Raw genomic sequence first — 16736 nt, forward strand, 5'->3', positions numbered from 1 at the left:
ATGAAGGTGTTCTAACATTTGGCGGAGGGTGAAGATGTGATCAATGCATCCTCGACCAGAACGAAAACCAGCCTGCTCCTCGCGAGTCAATCGTTCTCGGGTTTTAAACAACCTGCGAAGAATGACAGAAGCCAATAGTTTGGATGCAATCGGAAGTAGACTTATCCCCCGATAGTTGTTACAGGAACAACGTGAACCCTTTTTAAAGATAGGGACGACTATCGACTCATTCCATGATGTTGGAACACTTTCTTGCTCCCAAACCTTTGCAAACAACATCGTCAGTTCCTTAGCCAGAAAGTCACCACCATCTTTAAAAAGAGCCGGAGGTAAGTCATCTGGGCCCGGTGATTTGTAACGTTTCAAGAGTTGGAGTTCATTGCGGACTTCCGCCTCGTTTGGTGGATCAGTCGTCACCGGCCATGGGGGGCAGGACAAACTGGTTGATGTTGCCTGAGCAGCAGGCCAGTTGAACTGCCCTTCGAAAAATTCCGCCCATCGTCCAAGACGTCGAGAGATGTTAGTGATTGGCATCCCGTCATCCTCACAGATTGTTTCACTCACACCAGACTCCTTGCTGCCAGTGACTCGGATGAGTTGGAAGAGCTTCCGGCAGTTACCAGATGCAGCTGCTGCTTCCATCTCATTAGCACGCTCCGACCACCAGGCTTCTCGGTCCTTACACAAGCTTTTCCCAATTTCATTACGTAACAGCCTTCGTTTGTGGTCAAACTCACGGTCACCCGGAGTAGACCGACGGGCTTCCATTAGTTGTAAGCAGCCAGAAGAAACCCAGTGCTTATAAGCGGAACGTTTCGCGAAGCCGCAAGCGACTTTACTCGCCATTTTCATGGCGTCGTGAAGATGCAACCAATGCTCATCTATACTTTTCGGTGGTATGGTAGCTAGCCTAGAAGCTAGCTTGGCTCGATACTTGCAACAGAAGTTGCAGCCAGTTTGCTAACATCGATCCGTTGGTGGTGGTCAATCCTTCAGCCACTGAAAAGTAAGGTGAGATTGGCGCAGACCAGGGCATGATCAGACTCCAGATAGGTACTCCAAAAGGAGCGGCAGTCTTGTACACAACCACGCCAGCGGTAGCTGATTGCGATGTGATCAATCTGAGTCCAGGCTTGAGATGCAGAGGGAGGACGCCAGGTGGCACACCGGCGATGACTGTGCCGGAAGTTAGTGCTAGTCAGAAACAGGTTGTGGTCTGTGCACAGTTGCAGCAAACGGTCCCCGTTATCTGTCCTGCGACCAACAAGTCCCCATCGGCCACCTAGACGACTCTCTTCTGTGCCTAGACGCCCGACCTGAGCATTCAAGTCTCCGGTTAGTACTACAATATCTGTCGAACGCGCTTTCTGGAGAAGAACTGTTAACTGGTGGTAAAACTCATCCTTGATTGCATCCGGGCTGCAATCTGTCGGGGCATAGGCGGAGATGACGAAAAGACACCGATTCTCACGCCGATTTCTTCTCACTTTGATGGAACTTTCTAATCTAACAGCACATAACCGACTGTTAATGGGGATGCAATCGATTAGTGCTGCCTCAGCTCTAGCGCTTAGTGAGACACCAACTCCAGCAAGACCAGACGAAGATGCCACAGAGTCCCCGGATAAGCGCACGTGAAACAAGCTTTTCGAGGCGACAGATGGAGAGCGAATTTGTAGTACTTCACTAGAGTCTTGAATACGGGTCTCGGATAGACAGCAAACATCAACATTAAGACTTTCTAAAGACATAGCCAGCCCCATCTGTTGTCCGATCTGCATTAGTGTGCGAACGTTGAAGGAAGCCAGCTTGAACGGCGTACGTGGTTTCAGAAAGACTGCTTCAGTATTCATAATCGGTGGAAGCATTCACTTTCAACCAGACAGTGACTGGAGATCGTTTAGATAGGACAGACTTTCCACCAAGAGCGAACTGCTGCATAAGTTGAAAAGTAAGGTTACACAAATTGGGGATAAAAGGGGGTGAATTAGCGATATGGTAAATAAAAATAATAATGATAATAGTAATAATAATAATAGTAATAGTGCAAATTGAATTGTTTCTAGTATGAACGAGAATATAATTGTCAGCTGAATGTTCCATTTCATTTATTTGCGAGAGGGCTGTGATACTGCCCGGGTGCCCAAACCGAAGCAGGTGGTTTTCTTAGGGGGCCACACCCCGAGCCTTTGACCTAAAGGTCTAATCCACAAGGCAGTGGAGCATCGTGAGGAGATGCAGTCCCATGGTAGCCGGTGACCAACAGCAGGTTCATTCGCCATTCGTTCCATCAGGATACTGGAGCCCATGTGCACCATTGGTTTGGAATCAGGGTTTTCCAACTCCCCTAGGTGGACCCTCTGTGTCCACCAACCCGGTCATAGCGCCGGACATTCGCTTTTCGTCCCCTCACTTTCGTAAACAACACCCCCGCCACGAGAAGGCAGTGAGTAGGACTTCCCTGACAGAGGCTATATATTCGCGTGGCCATGTGAGAGCATTTCGAGGGGGAGAGCAGACTCTCCCCACTCTCGGCCGTACCAGGGCATTCGGGGGCAAAACCTACTGCCTCCAGGGAGGAACCACTTCTTTAGCCATATAGGTGGATACAAACTATCTGGTTTGAGCTCGCATGATTATCGTAATCAATCGTTGGTTTCCGGTGACATGGGTCCAAATCGTGAGAAGTGATAAAAATGCACTCAATCTTTATCTTTCCTCATATCTTAAGTTTTTGACTTACCTTTTGGCTTCTTAATTTTATTCCATTAATCCATCAGCAAATGTGAGAGCTATAGAGGCATCACACTGCTGTCAGTACCAGGGAAGGTCTTCAACAGAGTATTGATCAACAGGATGAAAGATCCAGTAGACGCCCAACTTCGAAATTAACAGGCTGAATTCCGTAAGGATCGGTCGTGCACAGACCAAATTGCGACATTACGGATCATTGTCGAACAATCAGTTGAGTGGAACTCGTCACTATACATCAAATCCATCAACTATGAGGAAGCGTTTGATAGTGTGGACAAGAGAACATTGTGGAAACTTCTTCGACACTATGGAGTAGCTGAGAAAATGGCAAACATCATACGGAATTCATACGACGGACTACACCACAAAATGGTTCATGAAGTACAGCTGACAGATGCATTTCAAGGTAGGACTGGAGTCGGACAAGACTGTCTACTCTCTCCCTTTCTTTTTCTTCTGGTGGTTGACTGGATTATAAAGGCCTTGACACCTAAGGGGGAGCACGGAGTACAATAGACATCTCGGAATCAGTTAGATTTGATATTCGTTGATGACCTGGCCCTTCTATCCCATAAGCACGAGCATATGCAGATGAAAACAACTAGTGTAGCAGCAGCCTCTGCATCAGTAGGCCTCAACATACACAAGCGAAAAAGCAACATCCACAAATACAACACAGAGAACACCAACCCAGTCATACTTGATGGAGAAGCCTTGAAGGAGGTGGAAACTCACATACCTGGTCAGCATCGTCGATGAACAAGGAGGATCTGATGCAGACGTAAAGGCGAAGACTGGCAAAGCAAGGGTCTAATTCCTATGGTTGAAGAACATATGGAACCCAAAGCAATTGTCAACGAATATCAAAGTCAGAATCTTTAGTACAAACGTCAAGACAGTCCTACTGTACGAGGCTGAAACTTGGAGAACTATCATCAAGGAACTACAGGTATTTATAAACAATTGTCTACACGAGATACTCAATGACTGTTGGCCGGATTCCATCAGCAACAGTCTTCTGTGGGAGAGGAAATACCAGCCTTCAACTGGAGAGGAAATTAGGAAAAGACGTTGGAAGTGGATGGGAAATACATTGTGGAAATCATCAGGCTGCATCACGAGGTAGGTGCTCACTTGGAATCCTGAAGAGAAACGGGAAGGAGGAATTTCAAAGAACACGCTGCGTTGAGAATTGGAAGCAAACATGAAAAGGATGAATAACGACTGGAAGGAACTGGAAAGGATTGCCCATGACAGAGTTGTATGGAGAATGCTGGTGGTCGGCCTACACTCCTCCATGAGGGGTAACAGGCGAAAGTAAGTAAGTAATCCATTTTCCCCTCTCTAATCGTGTCCTCATTGATGATCTGTTATATTACCACTATTACTGTTACTACCTATACTTATCTGTGATCTGTTCGGGTACTTCATCTTGCTGTCCCGATGGGGTTAGGTAACTCGTAATGGCGTACACGTGCCGTGTTCTACGTGCTCTGAAAAGCCATCTGTTTTCGATTTGCAGTTAAGAGGTCCTGGTTTTTTTGTGTGCCGTTCTGTCATTTCTTATTTTTACTTTTAGCTTGTATCCATTCCTCAGTTTTTTTCTGGAGTCACAGAGTTTCATTATTTCCGGTATATTATTCTATGAAGTTATCGAGTATTTTGGTGGTCAAGCTTTATTTTCGCTATATCTGTTAGAAGCAGGCCTTGCTTTATGATTGGTTTTGTTAGGTGTTTCCTGACGGTTGCTGTTTGATTTCCAAGACACAGAAGAAACCTTAATATCCGCTTGTCTAGGTTTTGAATTTTACCGGGCCTTTTGCTAAGTGGTATTTTTTCCTTCAGCCCATGTGAGCCAGTCGACTTTAAGCTCGTTGTAGGCGACTGTACACTAATCGTTTATTGACATGGTAAGAATAATCATATTCATCTTGATAAAGACCAGTAGAGTTGCACTTGGAAATGCCATTGCGATAGCTTCTGATAACAAGCTCACTGCATCCGATCAGCACTGCTAGCATAATCACACATCCGTGTTCACTACATCCTTTAAAAGATTCAGGTTTTAGATTGGTGCAAACTATGTGGTACCACTCATTGATTTCATTACATTGCATGCCCTTATCCACAATATATTAACAACTTAGGCGTTGACAATTGCTCTTTTTGCACTTTCCAGCCATCACTCAAAGACTTTAAAATAACCTTGAAGAAGCGACCACATATAAAGACCAACAACCAAAAAAGTTGGGCAAAAACACGAAAGCGAATCATGGAACGTTGATTTCGAAAAGTGCTGTATCCAAAAGAATGCCATACCCGAATTGAGTACAAATGTGAAACATTTTTGTAGAAACGATATTCTTCCAAATAGTGTTACTCAAAATGATTCATTTAAAGTGAAAACATTAGTAGTGAGGGGAAGTATCAGTCTTTTTAAAGTGCGTGCCGAATATATGGAACATCCAATAAAATGCTTCATCCTACTATTTTCGGTCATCAATGCTAAAACATTACTTGATTTGATGTCTTAATTTTTTCCTATAACTTAGAATTATAAACATCCACTTCTTCGGCATGTTTTTGACAACTAACATACAGTGGTAAATAACTCGGACATTATTCTCATAAACTTTGGTCTTTTTCTTCCTATGTTTCACTGTGTTAATTCTAGTGTTAAGGTTTTAAATATGGCTGATAATGATCTGCATATCTTTGGATATTCCTTGTAGATGAAATACTTGCTAAACCAAAATCAAAGGGATTTGGACTCTCGAAAAGACCTTCAATTTCAAAGCCAAAATATCGTTATTCAGGAAGATCAAGCGTTTTTTCACGTCGAAGCGGGCTGTACGTGAGCCTATTCAGCATGTATTTTCTAGTTTTTTTGGTCTTTCAGCAACGTTTTACCTGGACACTTCCACTGGCTAGGATGATTTATTTGGTTAGATACAATAGTTAGACAGTCAACAGATATGACTCACACATTTCCTGTAAACAAACTATTCCAGTCTTGTTAGTTGATATTATGACCTTCATAAAACTATTTTTGCACTTTGGAAATATCACTTTTGCAGGTCAAATTGTATAATCAATTTCTGTCATGGAGCTTGTTATATTTTGCTATTCGTACTAGTTTAATTAGTTAACAACCCAAAATGGTACTCTCAAGAAATTATTTTGACTATAGTGTTTTATCCCTGTTAAGAAACGTAGATACTTGTGGATTTAGTTTCTTTCCCCAACCGGCACTTACTACTTTCATGTGGTTCTCGTTTTTGTGTTGAGATGTCTCGGACAAGGTATACCTTTTGGGACACTTGTTGCTTGAAACTTTGATGAAAAAAAAGTGATTACACCATAATGAGAAATTTATGCGTAATTTTTTACTGTTGACTGTATTAAAGTGTAATAAGAGTAAGCTCTTTCATTTCGATAATCAGAATTTCTATTAGTGTTGCTATTTTATTCTTTGGTAAGTTGATAGCGGTAACTCCTAAAGGTTTTACATTTTAGCGTAGTCTTATGACATCTTTATTGACGGGTACAGAGGATCTACCTAGGGGAGTTGGGAAACCTTGATTTCAAACCAGTGGTGCTCATGGGCTCCAAGATCCTGAGGGAGAAATGGCGTATAAACCTATTGTTAGTCAGTGGCTACCATGGGACTGGATTTCCCTACGTTGCTCTACTGCTTCGTGGATTAGACCTCTAGGTCAAAGGCTCGGTGTGACTTCCAAAAATAACCACCTGCTTCACTTTCAGCAATTGGGCAGTATCCTGGCCTACGCACAAAGTAAAGATGACTGCAGCTAGAAAAAACCATTCACATTTTAATTCTCATTCCTGTAAATCATACTCAAAACTACTTGTTAATACCCGTTTTTATTTTACTTTGCGGCTCATCGTCCAAGACCTCGGTGGACGTTATTGATTGGCATTCCATCAACTTCACAGATTGTTTCAGTCACATCAGCCTTCTTTCTGCCAGTGTCTCGGATGAGTTGATAGAACTTCCAACAGTCACCAGATGCAAGTGCTACTTTCAACTTGTTAGCACACTCCAACCACTAGGCTTCTCGGTCGTTATACTAGCTTTGTACGATTTTCCGACACAAGAATCTGTGTTTATTCTTAAATTCGCGGTTAGTTGAAGTAGACCAACATGTCTCAAAAAGTTACAAGTAGTTTTTAGAAGCCTAGTGCTTACAAGCGGGACGTTTTGTAAAGCCGCAAATTACTTTACTCACCATTTTCACGGCGTCATCCAAATTCAGCTGGTGTTCATCTATACCTTTTTATGTTTGCATTTCAATATATTTACCGTCATCTTTTATTACCTGTTTTCCATATCGTCCTCATTATTGCGTTCATATTTTTTTTGTGATAAATAATATCTTTGTTACATCTCTTTGCGCTTGGCGGTTGCATACCTTTGGAGAATCGCACATGAAAGTACAAATGAACTGTTTAAAAATAATATGGAAGGGGATCCAGTTACAGTAAATCGGAACCTTCTTTGATAGTTTATACATAACAACTTAGTGTAAAACATTGGTTTGTTACCCTGATTTCTATTTCACTACTGTCGTTTATCAATAAGTAAACATTAATATGAAAATTACTATCAACAGCTGTCTGTCTATCCATCAAAATATATATTGTATTGATGTAAGAGATTGACTGACTGTGTTTGTGCCAGAATCCATACCGGTTGGATAATCGACATTAAAGATTAATGTGTTAGTAGTAATATATATATATATAAGTGAGGTGAATTCATAAACTTGTCCATTTTATGTGTTGACTAGAGTTAATTGGAAGTACTGGAGTCTTTAGTGAACTAGTTAATTTTTATGGTGATTTGTTATTACCACCTTTTTTACTCATATTTTGTGGAAAATACTGGGGCTGTAGCTAGTCCAGTGGTCCTAATAGTCGTCCTCACCCTAATAATTCCCACAGTGCATTACATACCGTGTCAGTACTTTTCTCGTTGAGTCTACTGTTTAAGAATGATTACCCTTATGTAATCAATAAAGTATTCTTGTGACACTGTCTATATTTAGTTAGAATATATTTCGTATATTTCATGACTTCCATATTACTGTTGGCTGTTTTGAACTTGATAATGATTGTATAAAATTGGGATCGACTGATAATCTGATTTTTTAAATTAGACATCAAAACATCACAACCTAATTACTCAAGATAGTTTAGTTTAAAACTTGAATTCGAAAACAATTGGTGTATTCTAGAAAAAGTATCTCATATCTTGTGTAAAAAATCAAACTATTAGGAAAGTAGTCGACGCTTATAATATATGTGTCAGTATTCGTCACTTGATAATTTGTGTAATACTTTATGTATTCTGTTAGTCTCCATGATGCGAGTTTTGTTCATTTCGCATAGTATTTTTTCACTCAAATATACTACGTTTATGTTTTAATAAATAAGCGAGATATTCTTGCCAATATTCAAGAAAATCTTGCTATTATTAAAATCGTAATGGCAACATTAAATACGAGAACTTTGTATTGTTATCGATTAGATATTGTGTTCTGTAAGAAGGTAATTTAAATTACCTACTATATTTGGTTGGATAATAATAATGACAAACCTATTCGCCAGCTACTCGAGCACAAACCACACTCTGACTGTAAAGGCTAACGACATTCCCCTGCCATTTAAGCCAAAGTAGGTGGGGCGGGGTTCGAATCTAGGGCTCAGTGGATGAAGGTCAAACCCTTTAATCACTAAGCCACTACTCCACTTGGTTGATTAGTGCATGATTGCCTTGAAAAGTTTTCTAGTTACATCCCATCATTTATTGATAAGTGACCTGATTTTTTGTATCGTAGTGATTTAACTGTTTCAGTCTTCCTACTGTAATCACTGCTTCAGTTATCAACTGCAAAACTTAGTTCTTTTTACTTAGTCGAATATAAATAAGTAAAGGTATATCTCACTCCTTGTCAATTGTCGAGAATACATAGACTGGCTGACTGCTTAGTTGACATACGCCTTATCTTTATCCACTCCGGTTAGTCCCGATTCTCTGCGTCTATACTTTAGTCCCACTTAATCTTTTTCGCTTTTTCTTTTGACTCATCATTGTTTTTTGGAAGTAAAGACATTTAAAATGACCCATTTATATTTCAACTTTGACGGTGTTTGGTTAACTCGATTATATGGTCTCAAAATCAACATTCCAAATGTTAAGTTTTTAATGAGTTTAAATTTCCCGTAGTTTTGATGAACTGTATTTGCTGACGGTTAACAGCAGAATTTTAGACGGGTGATTCGTTCTATTAAATTTTCATCAGTTAAATGCTTTTCTATCTCATTATCCGTCACTTCAGCTTTCAAAATTCTGTCCAGCCATCTAAGTTCTCTATTTTTTCAATTTAAAAATCCGGCGTGACTATAATTTATAGACGAACAGGTCTCGGATTTGGGCGCGAAATTAACTCATCTATTTGACTTAACAGAGTTTTGGCACTATAGCTGATGTCGGTTCGTGATGAAAAACCTAAATCAAATTCTTAACCTTAACCATCAACTGTAAGTCATAATTCTAATTCCTCACACTGGTTTACAACTTTCATTTGGTCTTAGTTATTTGGTGGACACTCTCAAGGTCACTTAAGCGTCACTCAAAGGCTGTCCATAAATTATAGTCTCACCACATTTAGTACTGATAGATTCTTTGAGCTGGATGTGCTCTACAGAGAAGATATCATTGTCCTTCAGGACAGGTTTGTTTAAAATATACTCTAAGAATTTTGTTTGAACTGGTAATAAACTCTTCGTAATTAAATAATCTAGCTGCAATGATATAGCATTACCAAAAGTATCAATGCAAGCTTTAAATTTCTGAACAGTTCAATTTCCAAACCGTTATTGATCTGTCTACGATAGTCAACTGATACTTGCTAAGTATTAGTTATGATTGGAACTTGAGATTTTCTCCTATTTTTCTTTTTAAAGCTGGAATTAACTATTTATTTCTTTAATGGTAGAAATTATCTTTATAAAATTATTTCTTTCGTTTTTTGATACAGATCAAATTCTCGTAAAAAAGCATTATTCTTTGCAGCTGGTGCTCTGGAAGGTGTTTATATTGGCTCACGAATGAGATCACATGTGCATCTAAGATCATATCGTGATTTGTGTAAGTTTTCATCTCAAGTATTTAACTTATATATTTTGATGAACCTATTAGTATATATCAACTGTAAAGCAATTAAAACTAGCTGGGATTTGCTTCGTTTGAGTTTAAACTCAGTTATATAAAATATCACCCTATGTGACAAATCGGCTAGGGATAAATATGTAAACCATCAGCTCTGTACTCATTGTCTGAGTAGTATGGTATTATTTCGAGACTCAAGGTTTCATAACATTCGCGCCGGACATTCGCTTTTCGTCCTCTCAATTTTGTAAACAATACCCCCGTCACGAAAATGCAATGAGTAGGACTTCCCTGACAGAGGCTATATACGCATGGCCATATGAGAGCATTTTGAGAGGGAGAGTGGTTTCTCCCCACTCTCGGCCGTATCAGGGCATTTGGGGGTATCGACTGGAATCGCGTTAGTGAATAAAGGAATTAAATAAGTCACATACGAGAATGGATTTCGAATACGTATATCTTGTGCAATCGTTGATCTAGACAGACAATCAGAGGGATGAAGAGAAGAGAGCGAAGCGGAATAACGAGCGGTGAAGAAGGCATGTAACCCAACTCAATTTAGTCAAGCGTGAATCGATATTTATAGTCAGCTAAAAATAATTTACAGACATGTGATAAGTAAGATAAGAAATGTATACACATACGCTTACATGAAAACAGTCAAGGTTGACAAGCGAATATTTAACAAGGTCAAAAATGTAATAGATGGATAGATTTGCCTATCCGTAAGCTAGAATAAGCTGTATGGGCTTGCATAGCACTACAAAGCCGTGACTAGTGGAGTTCGTGTCGGGTTGAGACAAGTATCTGCCTCAACCAATAAATGAGTGGTTGGGCAAGATCATGGATGGTCTGAAGTTAGACATTAACGCCGTTGGATTCCGGCTCGGAGTAGACTAGAGGTTAAGCGTTCACGCGCGAGACCGAAGGTCTTGGGCTCGATTCCCGCATGCGGGGTCGTGGATGCGCACCACTGAGGAGTCCTATACTTGAACGAAACGGCTGTCAAATGTTTTCAGGTCTTTAGTAGTGATCTGGCTTGGATCGACTCATGAATTAAACTATTAAAATTACTACAATCTCCACAAACCCCATTCTCAGCATAACCTTGTATTTGCCTAAACTTATTCGGTATTTTCAAAATTCCATTTTATTCGACTTGAATGCAGAAGCAGTAATAGTAGTAGTACCGGTTAATCACTAAGAAAATGCTATTTCGTTGATAAGAACCAATCTCATGAAATGAGAGGAGGCAAATATAACTAAAACTAATGAACATTATTATAAATACTGTTGGTTTGCTTTATCTTTTTTCAATCTCTTATAGATAATTATGAGGTTTGTGAAGGCCAACGCACTGAGTTCATCAATAGTACAGGGATGACACGTACTTATTCATATTTCCTATGTCCTGATAATCCAAATCAACCATTCGAAAAATATTGTTGCTGGGATTCAACAACTGGTATGGGTGCATGCTGTTCTTATGATGTAAAAATGTATGTCAATATTTTAAGAAATAATGGATATAAATATTATTACTACTATTTTTCAACGTATTTTATTCGTAATAATAATGATAATAATATAATTCAAGTATATTTATCCTCTTGAAACTGAATTTTTCCCATGGAGCATTATTAATATTTTATTGTAGAATAGTAGCGACTTGTACTTTTTTAGTATATCATGATGTTGTGGATGCCTTTACAACAACTATAATTTTTCACTGTTCTCGAACATGTGTTGTTTTCCATGTGAATACTTGATTAAATATATTTAAGTTATCCGACATAGGATTGTGCATAAATGTGTATCAATACAAGTTTTTAGACTTAATAATAATATGTGAAGAGATTATCAATAGAGAACTACACTGCTTATTTAAACCTGTTACTCCATTTAAAGCACAAGCCGTCAACCAGGAATCTTCAACTAGCTCTGTCTTGGGTTTTTCTATCTAGTTGTTTCCAAGTTCTATTCATCCTTTTGATGTTTGTGTCCAATTACCGGCGCTATGTGTTCTTTGATCTATCTTTTCCTTCTAGCTTGAGAGTTCCAAATTAGGACTTGCTTTGTAATGTAGTTTGATCATATCCGTAAAGTATGTTCTATCCTATCTAACTCCAGCTTCTTTACTTCAGCCGATTATTGATGATGGTCTCTGGCTAATGGATTTGGGGTATCTGACGTAGACAGCTGCTTATAAACACCTGCACCTTTTTGATAGTAATTGTAGTAGTTTTTCAAGTTTCAGCTCCTTACAATGTAACTATTTCAACGTTGGTGTTGAGTATTCTGGTTTTGTGTGAGTTGTTTTTGAATTCCAGATATTTTTCAACTACGAGAATTTTGCTACATCTCTTGCACTGATAGACTCTCGTAAACTCATCTCATCAGGCTCCGAACACGATAAAGAGAGAAAACAAATCAGGTCTGGGCTAAACAAAAGTCTATGGAGCGATTACAAACGGTGGTGGATAAAGAAAGCAATAGAGATGGGAAAGGCAACGGCTATAGGAAACATAAGATAGCTTTTCAGACTAATAAAAGAAACCGGAATTAAGAAGTCAAGTGTACGTGAGATAATCTCAGAAAAAGACGAAACTCTTATCGGCTCTCAGTTCAGACGTTTAGAACGATGAGCGGAACACTTTAAGGAGCAGTTCAGCTGCTCTACAGCGACCCACCATATCCAAACAGCCTGAATGGAACGCTGAAATAGGCCGCGTGACTCTAATTGAAGTTCAAAAAGCCATAGCTAATCTGAAACGAAGAAAAGCAGCTGGTCCAAACAGATCAACTCCAGAGATCTTTAAGGATGATGGTCCAATTTTAGCGATTAGGTTGACCAATATTTCAGCTAAAATCTGAGAATTGGGTGTAGTCTTATCTGACTTGTCGCAATCACGGAAGGGGTCAAAATCATCCCGTGATAACCATAGAGGGATTAGTTTCACTAATATAGCATCTGAAATACTAGTCTCAATGATTATCGGGTTAATGAGGTTGTGAATCTTCATCGACTGAAATGATCGGGCCGCGTGTTATGTATGTCTGAATACCGATTACCACGGTATGCAATTCTGACTAGTGTTGGAGACGGATGGAAGGAAGTTACACGTTTGGCATGGATGGCACACAAGTTAGTGTCCTCGAAAAGGCTAACAAGATAGGCTTCGCTCGCCTCCTGGAGGGCAGAAACTGCTGAACTTTGAAAACGTAGATCGGTCTTAAAGTCTTGCGCGATCTCCCGAACCAAACGCTGGAAAGGCAGTTTACGGATGAGCAGCTCGGTTGACTTTTGGTAACGACGAATTTCATGTAGGGCTACTGTTCCTGGACGATAACGATGTGGTTTTTTAACACCACCTGTAGCTGGTGCACTCTTTCGCGTAGCTTTAGTGGCCAGTTGCTTCCTTGGAGCCTTCCCACCTGTACTCTTGCGAGCAGTCTGCTTCGTGCGTGTCATGACTGTGAACAAATCAGATGAGATTTGTGCGGCGCATATGTATCTGTAGAAGGAAGTTAGGGGTGGCCAAATCAAAACGTGGCATCAGTCCTTGAAATCACTAACTTGTGGTGTGAGCCATGTTTGTAGATGCAGAGTACTTGATTGAGATCTGTGCGACTATGTTAACCAATGGTTGGAGACTGTGTGTGAAATGGCTGAGAATCGATGACAATGGAATAGGTGTACACAGTGTTTGTCTTTCTGTAGACTGTGAGGTTGAAATTACTTTATAGCTTTCTTTTTACGAACTAGTTCTTTCTCTCTGTATCATATCCTTTTATGCAATCTTTCTTCTATATATTCCTACCATCGAAGTAACTACTTCTATGAATGTGATGTCCATCTTGTTGTGCTAATGAGGTGTGGCAACTTTAACCGATGCGTGTATGTGCCTGGTCTTACGTTGTAGCTGACTATCCTTGCTTTGCCAATTCATGTTTATCAATAAAGTCTCCCAGGTACATTAAAGTTTACACCTCTTCTAGAACTTCTCCATCGAAAGTGATTCGGTTGCTGCCCATTGTTGTATTTCAAGATCTTGCTTTTTCCCTCATGGATGTTGGAACTCACTGTTTTGAAAGCCACTGCTACACTGACTGTCTTCACCTGCATTTGTTGGTGTGTATAGGATAGTCGAGCTAGGTCATCCTTAAAGTCCAAATCGTCTAGCTGCATCCAAGTCATCTCTTATGTTCCCTGCTTTCTTGACATGTGGGGATATTCATAATCCAGAAAAGGCAAGGGTGAGCAGACTTGTCTGACAACAGTCTTAACTTGAAATGCGTCTGTCAGCTGTCCTCCAGTCACACTACTTTGCAGTGTAGTCCGTCGTATGAATTCCGGATGATGTTGACTATATTCTCAGGTACACCATATTGTCGAATAAGGTCCCATAAGTTTCTTCTATGCACTCTATCAAACTCTTTCTCATAGTCAAGAAAGTTTATGTATAGTGACAAGTTCCATTCAGTTGGTTATTCTGCAATATTCCGTAGTATTGCTAATAGGTCTGTACGCGACCGACGGAATCCAACTTGTTGATCTCGAAGTTGGGTGTCGACTGAGTTTTTCATTCGGTTCAGCAACATTCTGTTGAAAACTTTCCCTGGTGTTGATATTAGTGTGATGTCTCTGTAGTTTTCACATTTGCTTAGATCTCCTTTCTTTGGTATCTTAATGAGGCATTCTTTTTTCAAGTCTGTCGGCACTTGTTTCTCCTCCTAAATCTTCTTGTGTAGGACGTGTAGCATGTTTGCGGTTGCTTTTATGTCTGACCTCAGTGCTTCAGGTGGTATATTGTCAGGTCCTGTTGCTTCCCCACTCTTCACTTGTCTGGTGGCTACTCTGATTTCCTTGATCCTTGATGGAGTGACATCTATAGGGAGGTCTGTGTGTGCTGCTTCGATGTCCGGTTGATTCCATGGAGCAAACCGATTCAAGAGTTCTTCAGAATGTTCCACCCATTTGTTCCTCTTTTCTTGAGTCTCAGTGATTAGCTTGCCTTCTTTTTCCTTGACTGGTCTCTCTGGTTTACTATATTCCCCTGTCAGTTTCTTCGTCGTGTCATAAAGCTGCTTTATACTCCTTCTCTTGTAGCTTTTCCCGCTGCTATTACTAGGTCTTCCACATATTTCTGCTTGCCAGCTCTAATGCTCCTCTTCACTTGTTTGTTTGCTTCTGTTTATTCAGCTTGTACTTTGACTTTCTCTGCTCGTGTTCGGCTGTTGTTAATCACTACTTTCTTGTTTTTTGTTTCTTTAATCTTGGTCAGGGTATCAATAGAGATCCATTCTTTATGATGATGTTTCTTGTGGTCTAGTACCAAACATATCGAAGTTTTTGCTAATGGATTTTGTAAGGTTTGAAACTTGTTGCTGAAAGCCTCAGTTTCAACCTACCCACCACTAGATGGTGATCTGAAGTTATATCAGCTTCTCTCTTCGTTCTCATGTCTTCCACAAAGATGAGGATATTATTATGATGGCCCCTTGTCAGAGATTAAAGTAAGATACTAACACCGGTGAGTTCCGGCTCGGAGTAGTCTAGATGTTAGGCGTTCATGCGTGAGATCGAAGGTCCTGATTTCTATTCCTGCATGCAGGGTCGTGGATGCGCACTACTGAGGAGTCCTATACTGGGACGAAACGGCCGTCCAGTGCTTCCAGGTTTTTACTGGTGGTGCAACTTTGGTTGACTTATAATTTCAATAGAATTCAATAATACCATACTTCCATAAAAATTACCCATTAACTGTGATCTGATAAAGTTTAATAATGTACAGAACATTCAGTAGGCTGTTGTATTTCTTTGATGACATATATTAACATATTATGTATACGTATATAATTATAAATTTTGATCTAATTTTCCTCTTAGAATATAAATACGGAGCTTGTGTAAATCGGTACCTTAAAGTACAACAAATAGCAATTCTATATTTACATTGAGATTACTTTACTTAAACTAATTATGTTTCCATGTTAATTTTAAAGTTATTTGATTGTGAATTATTCTATATTATTTTCTTGTTAAAACAATAAGTTCATAATTAATAAAAAATACATAAATAAGTAGATTGTCTAAAAGATCCTGATTTTGATTGTCTTTTATTTTTCTTATCTTTTATTGCATATATAATCAAGTACTTAACTCTTAGTTATCACAATTGATTGGTCACTGGGTGCTGATCAATGTCATGCGTGTCAAGTCCTTCTTAGTGCTGATCGAATGCTATCGATCAAGTTGCAATGTAGCCACTAGTCTAGGTGACTCGACACTGCGTGCACTATGTTGAGATAAGATGGTGGTTAGAGGTGCCAAGTAGCACGAAACCTGGGTCCAGGGTTTCCTGTTGACCATCTCTAACTACCATCTTAACTTTTAGTTATGTTTGTATAATAATAATAATGTCCATTTTGTGTTTATAAATTGTAATACTCTATTTATCATAATTTCAATTTTCTCTAGAGTTGATGACTATTTGTTTTATTTCTCTATACTTTGATCTTAAAAAATAATAAGTGAAGATTTATTGCAATTTTTTTATTTTTACATCATTTGATAAAGTTTTAGTACTTGTAAATCACTAATTTTTTTTAAAGAAACATCAAATGAACTGTTTAGTAGGAACTGTTGTTCTACTTAGCTCCTCAATCTTTGAAAGAATTGTATATCAAACGGTGTTGAGAGGTGCATACTCCTTAATTAGGGTTCACCCAATAATCGTAAGCTATGAATACTTACCATTCGATGATAGATCACAGTAGGTTATAA

General features: G+C 39.3%; 1 protein-coding gene across 2 annotated transcripts in view; it reads left to right on the plus strand.

The window, feature by feature from the left end:
- Positions 1 to 4661: 4661 nt before the first annotated feature.
- The window catches only part of Smp_173730.1 (hypothetical protein), a gene marked incomplete at both ends in the record, with an annotated part of 18219 nt that continues 6144 nt past the window's right edge, over positions 4662 to 16736 (plus strand). For both annotated transcript variants that reach the window (XM_018789821.1, XM_018789822.1), the window contains 4 exons: positions 4662 to 4664; positions 5487 to 5608; positions 9819 to 9928; positions 11277 to 11448. In XM_018789821.1, the coding sequence (XP_018655226.1) occupies positions 4662 to 4664; positions 5487 to 5608; positions 9819 to 9928; positions 11277 to 11448 (407 nt within the window). The remainder of the gene's footprint in view (positions 4665 to 5486; positions 5609 to 9818; positions 9929 to 11276; positions 11449 to 16736) is intronic.

The sequence above is a fragment of the Schistosoma mansoni genome, chromosome W (assembly GCF_000237925.1).
Source record: "Schistosoma mansoni strain Puerto Rico chromosome W, complete genome".
NCBI lineage: Eukaryota > Metazoa > Platyhelminthes > Trematoda > Strigeidida > Schistosomatidae > Schistosoma > Schistosoma mansoni.